The sequence below is a fragment of the Girardinichthys multiradiatus genome, chromosome 24, assembly GCF_021462225.1.
Source record: "Girardinichthys multiradiatus isolate DD_20200921_A chromosome 24, DD_fGirMul_XY1, whole genome shotgun sequence".
NCBI lineage: Eukaryota > Metazoa > Chordata > Actinopteri > Cyprinodontiformes > Goodeidae > Girardinichthys > Girardinichthys multiradiatus.
The window spans coordinates 383,810-397,393 of NC_061816.1; the positions used below are offsets into that span (position 1 = coordinate 383,810).

The window sequence follows — 13,584 nt, forward strand, 5'->3', positions numbered from 1 at the left end:
TCTGGTGAGCTCCTGCCCAACACATCTGCTGTGTTCAGCCCTACATTCAGCTTGCAACCTTCAGCAACTTTTAGTCCTGTTTCAAGCACAAACTTTCATGGATTTTATCAGGGGTTTATGTAACAAACCAACACAAAATGGTGAAGCAAAACGAGCCACAATTTTCAACATTGTTCACAAACAAAAGTCAGAAAAATGGGACTTTCATTTATATTCAGCCCTTTCTACTCTGATACCACTAAATGTAATCCAGTGGAACCAACTATCTTCAGAGGTCTCCTAATCAGTAACCTGAATCCATCTCTGTGTAAGTTAATCTGATTTTATCTGCAGCTGTTCAGTTTCTGGTCTCAGAGGTTCTCTAGAGAAAATTAGAGAACAACCAGCATCATGAAGACCAGGAAACCAGCAGACAAGTAAGTTCTGCAGACATCTAAAGCAGGGTTAGGTTCTCCAACAACATCCCAAGCTGTGAACATCTCCCAGAGGAGATGTACAGGGGCTCTGATGCCAGCCTGGTCCTGAGCTGATCCTGACTCACCTGTTCTGGGTTGGAGGGAAGCCAATCTCTGCTGGGATCGGCTGAGTTTCTGTCGGAGACATAAATGGTCACAAATCTAATCTAGTCCGTCTGCAATGTGGAGATGGAAAACTCAGACAGTCCCAGAGTGGCTGAGGAATGACAACTTGACAAGTGATGTGGCCGTTTTCTCTGACTCCCGCGGTTTTTCAGTCAGATGTTGTGGTTTAGGGTCAGTCGTGAGGAACACCAAGTAATTCCACTTCTATTTATCTCATTTGTCATGGCTTTTTCCTCAAAAAGAAAATAATACTGAGCTCAACAAATACATGACCAGAGAGAGTCCCTTCAGTCTCCTGAATCATCTCTGAGCAGGAGGAGCAGCTTCATCAGCTTCATCAACAGAGGTTTCATCATCATCAACAGCAGCAGCTTCAGCAGGCATCAGCCCAACAAGGCAGCTGGAACTCAGAAGGACCAAGGTAGGGAGGACATATTACCATTCCCACTGGGTGAGTTAGCCCTTGGGAGGCCAAGAGAGAGGGATACCCACCAGAGACCAGCGCAGTCCCTGTGGCACACAGCCAGCCTGACACACCCCTGGGTGCCACAGGCAAACACCCCAAAAGCCCACCCCCCATCTTTGACTGTAGTCAAGACACATTAAGGACGAAAGCTCCAAATCTGTCATGATTTGATGTATTTTGGGTTATGTTCTAAGGGGTTTTGCCATATCAGTTCATATTTCTGTGCTTACATTTAGTTGAGTGTTTTTTAGGTTTTTCTTTGCATTTAGCTTTCTAGTTTATTCTTATTATTATGGTTTTGCTTTCAGCGCCTGCTACCACCTCTATGTAAGCGTTAGTTATCCAACCTGCTTCACATCAGTCATCTCATTGTCTTCACCCGTGTCATGCTATTTTTACTTGACTGTTCTTGTGGAAGATGAGCGGTCTTACTACTGAGCTAAAACAATTAACACAGAACTCAGAGAAATCTCTCTTCCCAGCCTTCACGGGGGGAACTTTTATTTCTTACAGCGCACAAAACATCATCAAAAATTCCAGAAGTTCCCTGCTTTCAATTCTTACAGGGCGGTTTTATACAGATACAAAGCATTGATGTGTATTTTGTCCTCTTTGACCAATTGAAATCATCATACTCATTTATGGTAAAACTTTTGGCATCCACAACATTGATTCTCGGTCGCAGTTCCAGGAATAGAACTCCAGCCAAACCTCTGGAAAAGATCAGATTGGCCTATGTGACAGTTTACAATAACATTCTCATCATTTTGGTCAACTCCTTATTCCTGATATGAAACTGGACTGCTGAATTAACATCACAGTGACCTGGATGGAGTCATGAGATTTCCTGGCTGAACTGCAGTAACAACCCCATCAATCATTTCTCACGCCAAGAACATCCTACCTACAGTCAAACAGACTCACTGACAGAAATAAGCACCCCCCAACCCCCGGACCAGAACCAACCCAAACTTTACTTTGCCTCAATTAATGTTTACAGCTGCTTTAAATTATTACATTTCTAATTTTATTCTTTCTTCAACTGTAATTTATTCATTTTGAAACTGTTATTTCTTATTAGATCCTCTGACAGTCATTTAACATATGGACGTATTTATATACGACCTCCTTGCACAAATTCACCGTTTTCAGCATATGGAGCTGAAACAAAAATTCAACATGGAAGACTCACCACCCCGCCGCGTCCAATCACTCCTCACTGGCTGCTCCAATCAACGGCTGGTCCGCACTCCTCCTCAGCCAATCATCTCCTAGGGCCTCACTTTTAAAGACCCTCTGCATGGAAAACACCGCTCTTCTGCTGAGCTTCGACCCTCCTCCACCCCTTCTCCAAGTCATGTTTTACCAAAGGGGTAATTACTTTTTCACATAGAGCCAGATTGGTTTGGAGCTTAATCAATAGAATCATTATTACCCAGGCTGCCTTTCTCCAACATTAAATCAGCCTGATGATCTGAAACATTTAAATCTGGGGGGTCAGGTGGGGGGTCAGGACAGTCCAATGTCTCCAATAATAAAGACAGAACCCAGACCCAGGAGGGTTAAACTCAGCCGTGAACAAATGTTCCAGCATCAGATAAACTCCGGTTCAAACATGTCCAGCTCAAAGCCTGTCTGCATACAACATCCAGCTCGGTCTTATATCTGGTCTGTTCAAGTCTACAGATCCCAGAATGCACTGGGACAATCAGCCTCCAGCTGTTGTTAAATACTTTGCACATCCTCAGTCAGCGATTTTTCAGCATATATATAGACTCTGGCTGAAACACCAGAGTGGTAAATATGGGAAGGAACTCCCAACACAGATGAAAACATGCTGGAGGCGGAAACGACATGCTGTCACGCTCCTTTGGTTCAAACAAAGAGTTCACTTCAGATTAACATGAAACCCAGTGATTCTACACTCTGTGAAAGGATCAGAAGGTTTTACAATCTGCAAACTCCTTGATTCTGTTCTTAGTCGATCCCTGACACCCAAACTGACTGCTCCAATGAGTTGGATCCCAAACCCTGTCATGATGTGCCATTTAGCTTTGTGTTTGTTCTTGCTCCGGATCTTGTTAGGTTCTATTTGCTGAAAATGCTTTGTGATCAGGATTATCCTGTCACCCTGAACCTCGTATGCATATAAATGGACTCTCTGTAAATTAAAGAAGGAGTTCTGAACCCACTCTGCTTTTCTCCGTGCTTGTCTCCCATTTGACCCAGCATCATATACCATTATGACAAACACTGACTAACCTGGAGACCACAAACGGTTTCTGCCCCTCCTACCTGTGAATGTTTGCAGTGTTGGACCATGTTTTGCTGAATATTGGACTACTTGCACGGAGCGGGACGTCACTATGCCTTTCCAACGGCATCAGCCATTTTGTATCCAGGACAGTCCACTCCAACATATCCCGTCGAACACTACGACTGATATTACGAGGCGTCCCAAGTCTGACGTCACAAGACGCTATATAACAGGGCCTCCATCTTGAACACCCCGCCTTGAGCTGGAGACCGGACCAGCAACTGAAGCGCATCACTTCTGCAGAAGAGTCCCTTGTGGATTTCATTTATTCTCTCTCGTTGGCCAACGAACAATTCATAACTGAGGTTTCTGGACTAAGAAGGCCAGAAATGTCACTTTGCCGATCGAAGACGTGAGTTTAACACGTAACTAAGAACACGGAGTTTTGAAGAGACGAACCGTCATCGTGTTCCATTCCAAGTCAACTTTGATGGTCAGATCATATTTTTCCTTTTCGCCAAGGAGGCCAGAGGATGAAGACTGACCGCTTTCCCTGAAGTTAACTGTGGACGCACAGTTCACCTCCTACTCCCCCCCCTTCTTCGCTCGACCCCGCTCAGAAGGAAGCCGACAACAAGTAAAACCATCCTTTATTTTTGTTTCTTTCTTAGAAAGCCTGGGCAGAGTAGGAGGTTTTAGTGCGATGAGATTCGCTAGTTAGAATCTAATGTGTTTTGAATGATATGTGCATGTAACCTTGTTATTGAAACTTTGATGTGCCGTGTTGATGTCTGGAAGCAGCTGTGCTCTCAGCTCTGTGCATGTTTTGTGGGGTATTTTACCACCTGAGAGCCACAGCGCACCTGCGCTGTGAGACTGGACTGTTAAAATAACCTCATGGTGAAATTCCCCATTTTCTTTGTCTTCAACATCACTGCTTACTAGCTTGCCGCCAAAAAGTTTTATAACACTTTATCTGCTCAAGAGTTGGGGGAGGTTTTACGACTGAGCATAACTGAGTTACAGTTGGAGCTGCGCCTCAACCTCCACTCACCACCACACCCCTTTGTCATATTATCATTTTTGCCATAACTGCTGGTTGATTCAATACACACCCACTGCTGTTTGTTTTATTGTTGCTTAGTTAGATATTTTACCCCTTTTATGTAGAACTTTGCATGTTGAGTAGGTGAAGATTATTAAATCGAAAGAGCGAGTGTATCAGGGCTGTGATTTAATAAATATTCACATAGATGATAACAGAAGGCGTTCTGTGTTTATTTTGTGTAAGAGTGATTCTTCACTCAAGATAAGGTTAAAGTTCCACACGTTTCGGCAGAAACGGTCAATTAAACAGTGACATCTCTGGTAATAGTTATTAATTATTACGGAGTATTTAACGGTTGTAATTATTAAAGGCGTTGAGCCACAATTACCACACCAGAAGACATCTCTGGTCTCAATTCATAAATGAGGATTTTGGTTAAGAAATTGGTTTTGTCAAATTATGATTTTTAATTATAATTATTGATTAAGATTATTCAATCAAAAATCATAACTCCCAACAGCAGGTAATTACAGAGTGACTGATGCAGGTAAATGCACTGGGAGCCTGCTAGTGTAAACCAAAGCTACGTCCTTCTCTGTAATAACCTGAAACAGTGTGATGTGGCCTCCTAGGGTTTATTCCCTTCAGGTTCTTCTGACTGTTGGTTTTAGTGGAAATATTTCTGCAATCAAATGAAATTATTCAGCAGATTTCGGGGAGTGGTCCTGGCAGGCGTCTTCCTGGGGTTCCTGTGCTCAGGGGGCCCTTTGGGGCAGGTCTGTGGCTCCTCACGCCTGCTATTGAATATTTTTATGGAAAAACCCCCTGATAAACAAGCTCTCTCATACATGCACCCGCAGGTGTTTGGATTCAGGTGTTAGACACACCGATATATCTTCTTTCTCTGTCTAGGGTCTTATCTTGTAATCTCTTCATCCTTTTTTCTCTACTCTTTTCGCCTTCTCTCCTTTTTTCCTTTTTGCCCCACCTCTCGTTCTTACTTTTCTTTGTCAGGGTGTTGTCTTTTGGACTCTATGTTGGCTTTATGTTATGTTTTCTTCTCAGTTATTTTGAGTGTTAGGTTGTGTTTCTCTCCTTCCTCGTTCATATCTCCTTTAGTTAGTGTTATCTTTCTTAGTTTTGACATAGTATGGTTTTCTCTTTGTCATTTTGCTATTATTATTATTATTATTATTATGATTATGATTATTTGTACTCTGTTTCTCTTATTTCTCCAGCCCCTCTGGTTAGGTTGTGTTTATTTTTTGTTTGTTTACATCCTAGTCCTCATGTTCTCTGCTTCCCTTCCTGTCAGTTCAGTCTGTGTGGTGTTAGGTTTGCTGTATGGGTTCCTTGTTCGTTCTCAGGTTATGGTGTTTCTTATGTTCCCTCTAGTTTCTCGGTTCATGTTTATTCTTAACTCTCATGCTTCATTTGGTTATTTGTTTATAGCTTCGTTTCGGTATTGTTTATTAGTCCCTTCTTCATGTTTTAATCTATGTATTGTTTTCACCTGTTCCCTCTGCCTTCCTGCCTCCTCGTTACACCTGTTCTTAGTTCATTGATTACCTGCCTTTGTTCTCATTCAGTACATTAGTTAATTTGGTTATAATGTTTGATGCTGGTTTGTTGCGTCTACTTCCTTGGGACAGGTTCCCTTTGTTTCTTCGTACGCTGTCAAACCTGGACTCCTGAACTCTCAGTTTTCATCCTGCCTACCTGTGAGTTTAGCCTTTGTTTACTCATCGTTCTGCCTCGCCATGCCGACTCCTCGCCTGCATCTGCACTTTGGTCCACAACAAAAACCCTCAAATATGACATTCTTTTTCCCTTTCGTTTCTGTCTCTGTGTCCGTTGTGATTGAGATAATCCCAGCGCAGTTTCTAATAAAGTTTTATGTATGCATCAAGCAGAGCTTTACAGAGTCAGCTGTAACGCTCCACTCGTGAAAGTGAATCTTTTTGGCTTCTTCTTGGTACTCAGACAACCATTCTGATTGCCACTCTGCTGGACAGGACACAGACAAAAACAAAAGAAAACTTTAGTGAGGTTCTGGTCTTGTTAAAAAAAGCTTCTGTTTAAGATAAACAGAAAGTTGAAGCTCATCTCAGAGAGACACAGACCTGCTCAAATGCACCAAACTGTCGTTTTTCAGTCTGCACAGTGGTGGTCAAGGTTATTGTCTCTGAAGACTACCTGTGATGGACCACTGTCCACACTTATTGTGTTCATCGAACCCAGCTGTCTTAGTTATCTGATGTGAACATGAAACTCTGCAAAAGTCTGCTACTCATCCACCTGAAGATCTGCAGTTTAATCTCCATCTCTGTGAGATATCTTCTCACTCCTGAGAAACAAACTTGTTTGTGCATGAACTGCAGCTGATGTGATATGCTTCATCCAAGCACAACTGAACAAGTGTCCAGGTGTTTTAAAGTCCCGTATTCAGTGTTTATTTGAAACATTTTCAGATGTGCATAAACCAGAGAAGAAGAAAGCGCTCAGATTAGCAGCTCCATCTTAGGTGGAGGGAAGAAGAACAACAGACCTGCTCTGGTTTAAATGGTAGATTATCTTCAAACTCTGTTAACATCACAAGTTTTCTGTTTCATCCACAGAGCAGTGAAAAGTATTTACCCCCTCCCAGACTTTTTATCACATTTATTTGTTTCTGGTCATCGAACTAAACTGCTGATGAAAATCTATCCAAACCAAACTTCTAGTGTGAAAATAACCATTTCATCGCTTTTAATGTGCCTTTTTTATTCGTCATTTATTAGAACCTATCAAACGAAATACAATAAAGAATATATAACTCTCATTGAACGTGCATATAGTAAACAATGTAACACTGACAAAACAGTGCACAAAGAAGAGAAATATATATATATATATCCTCTAAGTGTAAAACTTTAATTTTCTCCATTTTCAGGAATATTTCCGGTGTCACAGTATAGAAGGTCTAGCAACCAAAGATGTAAAAACGATCATTTCCTTTTAGGAATAACAAATAACTCAACAAGTGGACAAGGCTGCAGATTCACTGTAAGAACTGAAGAGATAATTGAGAAATAACTGAACTAAACTTTGTATAATTTAGGGCGGGAGGAGAACATGTGGCCAGGATGACAAGAAGCACCATTACATTAATCACATATATCCACAACATCTGGAGAAATCTCTCAAAGCCCTGATTTTAAGAAATGAACCACATGAACAACTTAATCAAAGGAAGAAGATCGGATTCTCTCAACAGCGTCTTCCCAGAGCTTGTCACACAGTTTTCTTCCTAGCTCATGTTTTATTTTGACACCTATACATAAAATAAAATTATAGATCAGCTCTTTCTAATGTGGACCATGTGAGAGCATTTTTTCCCAAGGCTGTACAGGAGGGGAAATTTGGAAAGCATTTAGAAACAAAATTCCTAATATGTAAATAACAAAACAAATGCATGTTTTAAATACCCCTGATATGCATAGGTTTCTTATTTGCTTTCTATTCGTATCATACCAAACATAAAATAACGGATCTGAAAGAGACAGAGGAAACAAATGATTGTTAATTAAAAGCTTCAAAGAAGAGGCCGTCTGAACTTGAACCAAACTTTCATTGCTTTTAATGTCTCTAACCGAGTAGAAAGTACTCACTGTATGAAACGTGCTCTATTAAAAAGGTTTGATTAGCTGTTTGTTCAGGCTTTTTAGTTAGATGTAAACAGATTACATTAATATTTCCTTATAAATATGATGCATAAATCATGGAGGAATGTGCTAAATTCTAGATTTTACTCACCTCGTGTTTCCCTGCAGGACCAGGCTTGTGTCTGGGAGTTATGCTGCTGCTGGGTCTTTTTACAGGTGGAAAGACAAACAGGAAGGAGTTTTTCTCACAGATCCAACAGTCGGTCCAATAGAACCTGAACAGCGCTGAAGGAGCTGAGCTTGATATCTGCTGCAGGAAACTGGCACTGAGCTGCTCAGTAGTGTGGTCTTGGTTCCTGCTGATCAACATCTGCTGGGAAACCTGAATGTTTGCTTTTTGGGAACAAGTTCTTGTATCCAAATGATGGAAAGTTAATGAATAGTTTGGGTGTCTGCCAAGGAGAGCACAAGCCTGAACAAACTCATCTTGACAAATAGAGACAAAACGTTTACTCAGAGTTCTCTGACAGGTTCTCTGAAAGGTTCTCTGCACTGTTCTCTGAAAGGTTCTCTGCACTGTTCTCTGACAAGTTCTCTGCATTTTTCTCTGACAGGTTCTCTGCACTGTTCTCTGACAAGTTCTCTGCATTGTTCTCTGAAAGGTTCTCTGCACTGTTCTCTGACAAGTTCTCTGCATTGTTCTCTGACAGGTTCTCTCCATTGTTCTCTGACAAGTTCTCTCCATTGTTCTCTGACAAGTTCTCTGCACTGTTCTCTGACAAGTTCTCTGCATTGTTCTCTGAAAGGTTCTCTGCATTGTTCTCTGACAGGTTCTCTGCACTGTTCTCTGACAAGTTCTCTGCACTGTTCTCTGACAGTTTATCTGCACTGTTCTCTGACAAGTTCTCTGCATTGTTCTCTGACAGGTTCTCTCCATTGTTCTCTGACAAGTTCTCTCCATTGTTCTCTGACAAGTTCTCTGCACTGTTCTCTGACAAGTTCTCTGCATTGTTCTCTGAAAGGTTCTCTGCATTGTTCTCTGACAGGTTCTCTGCACTGTTCTCTGACAAGTTCTCTGCACTGTTCTCTGACAGTTTATCTGCACTGTTCTCTGACAAGTTCTCTGCATTGTTCTCTGAAAGGTTCTCTGCACTGTTCTCTGAAAGGGTCTCTGCATTGTTCTCTGACAGGTTCTCTCCATTGTTCTCTGACAGGTTCTCTCCATTGTTCTCTGACAAGTTCTCTGCACTGTTCTCTGAAAGGTTCTCTGCACTGTTCTCTGACAAGTTCTCTCCATTGTTCTCTGACAGTTTATCTGCACTGTTCTCTGACAAGTTCTCTCCATTGTTCTCTGACAGGTTCTCTGCATTGTTCTCTGACAGTTTATCTGCACTGTTCTCTGACAAGTTCTCTCCATTGTTCTCTGACAGGTTCTCTGCATTGTTCTCTGACAGTTTATCTGCACTGTTCTCTGACAAGTTCTCTGCATTGTTCTCTGAAAGGTTCTCTGCATTGTTCTCTGACAGGTTCTCTGCACTGTTCTCTGACAAGTTCTCTGCATTGTTCTCTGAAAGGTTCTCTGCATTGTTCTCTGACAGGTTCTCTCCATTGTTCTCTGACAAGTTCTCTGCACTGTTCTCTGACAGTTTATCTGCACTGTTCTCTGACAAGTTCTCTGCATTGTTCTCTGACAGGTTCTCTGCATTGTTCTCTGACAGTTTATCTGCATTGTTCTCTGACAAGTTCTCTGCATTGTTCTCTGACAGGTTCTCTGCATTGTTCTCTGACAGTTTATCTGCACTGTTCTCTGACAAGTTCTCTGCATTGTTCTCTGACAGTTTATCTGCACTGTTCTCTGACAGGTTCTCTGCACTGTTCTCTGACAAGTTCTCTGCACTGTTCTCTGACAGTTTATCTGCACTGTTCTCTGACAAGTTCTCTCCATTGTTCTCTGACAAGTTCTCTCCATTGTTCTCTGACAGGTTCTCTGCATTGTTCTCTGAAAGGTTCTCTGCACTGTTCTCTGACAAGTTCTCTGCACTGTTCTCTGACAGTTTATCTGCACTGTTCTCTGACAAGTTCTCTCCATTGTTCTCTGACAGTTTATCTGCACTGTTCTCTGACAAGTTCTCTGCATTGTTCTCTGAAAGGTTCTCTGCATTGTTCTCTGACAGGTTCTCTCCATTGTTCTCTGACAGGTTCTCTCCATTGTTCTCTGACAAGTTCTCTGCATTGTTCTCTGAAAGGTTCTCTGCATTGTTCTCTGACAGGTTATCTCCATTGTTCTCTGACAAGTTCTCTGCACTGTTCTCTGACAGTTTATCTGCACTGTTCTCTGACAAGTTCTCTCCATTGTTCTCTGACAGGTTCTCTGCATTGTTCTCTGACAGTTTATCTGCACTGTTCTCTGACAAGTTCTCTCCATTGTTCTCTGACAGGTTCTCTGCATTGTTCTCTGACAGTTTATCTGCACTGTTCTCTGACATGTTCTCTGCATTGTTCTCTGAAAGGTTCTCTGCACTGTTCTCTGACAAGTTCTCTGCATTGTTCTCTGACAGGTTCTCTGCATTGTTCTCTGACAAGTTCTCTGCACTGTTCTCTGACAGTTTATCTGCACTGTTCTCTGACAAGTTCTCTGCATTGTTCTCTGAAAGGTTCTCTGCATTGTTCTCTGACAGGTTATCTGCACTGTTCTCTGACAAGTTCTCTGCATTGTTCTCTGAAAGGTTCTCTGCACTGTTCTCTGACAAGTTCTCTGCATTGTTCTCTGACAGGTTCTCTCCATTGTTCTCTGACAAGTTCTCTGCACTGTTCTCTGACAGTTTATCTGCACTGTTCTCTGACAAGTTCTCTCCATTGTTCTCTGACAGGTTCTCTGCATTGTTCTCTGACAGTTTATCTGCACTGTTCTCTGACAAGTTCTCTGCATTGTTCTCTGACAGGTTCTCTGCATTGTTCTCTGACAGGTTCTCTCCATTGTTCTCTGACAGGTTCTCTGCATTGTTCTCTGACAGGTTCTCTCCATTGTTCTCTGACAAGTTCTCTGCACTGTTCTCTGACAGTTTATCTGCACTGTTCTCTGACAAGTTCTCTCCATTGTTCTCTGACAGGTTCTCTGCATTGTTCTCTGACAGTTTATCTGCACTGTTCTCTGACAAGTTCTCTGCATTGTTCTCTGAAAGGTTCTCTGCATTGTTCTCTGACAGGTTCTCTCCATTGTTCTCTGACAAGTTCTCTGCATTGTTCTCTGACAGGTTCTCTCCATTGTTCTCTGACAAGTTCTCTGCACTGTTCTCTGACAGTTTATCTGCACTGTTCTCTGACAAGTTCTCTCCATTGTTCTCTGACAGGTTCTCTCCATTGTTCTCTGACAGGTTCTCTGCATTGTTCTCTGACAGGTTCTCTGCATTGTTCTCTGACAGGTTCTCTGCATTGTTCTCTGACAGGTTCTCTCCATTGTTCTCTGACAGGTTCTCTGCATTGTTCTCTTGACAAGTTATCTGCATTGTTCTCTGACAGGTTCTCTGCATTGTTCTCTGACAGGTTCTCTCCATTGTTCTCTGACAGGTTCTCTGCATTGTTCTCTGACAGGTTCTCTGCATTGTTCTCTTGACAAGTTCTCTGCATTGTTCTCTGAAAGGTTCTCTGCATTGTTCTCTGACAGGTTCTCTCCATTGTTCTCTGACAGGTTCTCTGCATTGTTCTCTGACAGGTTCTCTGCATTGTTCTCTGACAGGTTCTCTCCATTGTTCTCTGACAGGTTCTCTGCATTGTTCTCTTGACAAGTTATCTGCATTGTTCTCTGACAGGTTCTCTCCATTGTTCTCTGACAGGTTCTCTGCATTGTTCTCTGACAGGTTCTCTGCATTGTTCTCTGACAGGTTCTCTGCATTGTTCTCTGACAGTTTATCTGCACTGTTCTCTGACAAGTTCTCTGCATTGTTCTCTGAAAGGTTCTCTGCACTGTTCTCTGACAAGTTCTCTGCATTGTTCTCTGACAGGTTCTCTCCATTGTTCTCTGACAAGTTCTCTGCACTGTTCTCTGACAGTTTATCTGCACTGTTCTCTGACAAGTTCTCTCCATTGTTCTCTGACAGGTTCTCTGCATTGTTCTCTGACAGTTTATCTGCACTGTTCTCTGACAAGTTCTCTGCATTGTTCTCTGAAAGGTTCTCTGCATTGTTCTCTGACAGGTTCTCTCCATTGTTCTCTGACAGGTTCTCTGCATTGTTCTCTGACAGGTTCTCTGCATTGTTCTCTGACAGGTTCTCTGCATTGTTCTCTGACAGGTTCTCTGCATTGTTCTCTGACAGGTTCTCTGCATTGTTCTCTGACAGGTTCTCTCCATTGTTCTCTGACAGGTTCTCTGCATTGTTCTCTTGACAAGTTATCTGCATTGTTCTCTGACAGGTTCTCTGCATTGTTCTCTTGACAAGTTATCTGCATTGTTCTCTGACAGGTTCTCTGCATTGTTCTCTTTACAAGTTATCTGCATTGTTCTCTGACAGGTTCTCTCCATTGTTCTCTGACAGGTTCTCTGCATTGTTCTCTGACAGGTTCTCTGCATTGTTCTCTGACAGGTTCTCTGCATTGTTCTCTGACAGGTTCTCTGCATTGTTCTCTGACAGGTTCTCTGCATTGTTCTCTGACAGGTTCTCTCCATTGTTCTCTGACAGGTTCTCTGCATTGTTCTCTTGACAAGTTATCTGCATTGTTCTCTGACAGGTTCTCTGCATTGTTCTCTTGACAAGTTATCTGCATTGTTCTCTGACAGGTTCTCTGCATTGTTCTCTTGACAAGTTATCTGCATTGTTCTCTTGACAGGTTCTATGCACTGTTCTCTGACAGGTTCTCTGCATTGTTCTCTGACAGGTTCTCTGCATTGTTCTCTGACAGGTTCTCTGCATTGTTCTCTTGACAGGTTCTCTGCACTGTTCTCTGACAGGTTCTCTGCATTGTTCTCTTGACAGGTTCTCTGCACTGTTCTCTTGACAGGTTCTCTGCACTGTTCTCTTGACAGGTTCTCTGCACTGTTCTCTGACAGGTTCTATGCACAAAACATTTTTGTTCACACCCTTAGGCATCCTTCAGGCATCCATAGATCAACTTACTTTGGATATTACCCTCCTCAGTTTCCTCTGGTTTCGTGCTCCAAGACTCCACATCTCTCCTTCTCCCTGGTGGTTCAATCATCTCCTCCAGTTAGCGTTTCTTATTACTTCAACTATCTTAGTCATCCCATCACTCCGTACTCACCTGTTCTCCTCTTCTCTGGGCAGTTTGAGATCTTCTGATCCTGGTTCTCTCGCCACTACTCATTTCTGTAAAAATAAATCTCTTAAAATCTGTAAACTTCTCCTGAGTGTATTTCTGCATGTGGGTCAGATCCAGATCCATTTCCAGAATCATGACACCTGGTCATCTCTGGGCTCATTTATTAGCTTTCATCTGCAGGACGTTTCAACTGCTCCATGTCTCAATCTGTTCTCAAAGTTCAGACAGAATGATTAGAAGTTTGCTCAGTTTTATATCCGTGAACTCTTTCACCTGCAGGCATAAGGTGAGATCATAATTATATCCCAGCCCTG

The 13,584-nt window shown here is 42.2% G+C and overlaps 2 protein-coding genes across 2 annotated transcripts in view; both read right to left on the reverse strand.

Moving 5' to 3' along the window:
• Positions 1-8,342, reverse strand: part of LOC124861781 — a 41,228-nt gene extending 32,886 nt beyond the window's left edge. The window contains exon 1 of the mRNA XM_047355716.1: positions 8,148-8,342. The gene's annotated coding sequence lies outside the window, so the exon portion shown is untranslated. The remainder of the gene's footprint in view (positions 1-8,147) is intronic.
• A 163-nt stretch (positions 8,343-8,505) lies between these two features.
• LOC124861151 (GATA zinc finger domain-containing protein 14-like) lies at positions 8,506-13,189 on the reverse strand. The gene is made up of 5 exons (XM_047354673.1): positions 13,108-13,189; positions 11,913-12,158; positions 10,265-10,931; positions 9,798-10,108; positions 8,506-9,491 (listed from the first exon to the last, which is right to left on the reverse strand). Exons 1-5 carry the CDS (start codon positions 13,187-13,189, stop codon positions 8,506-8,508), a joined length of 2,292 nt encoding a protein of 763 aa, XP_047210629.1.
• Between the last annotated feature and the right edge of the window lie 395 nt (positions 13,190-13,584).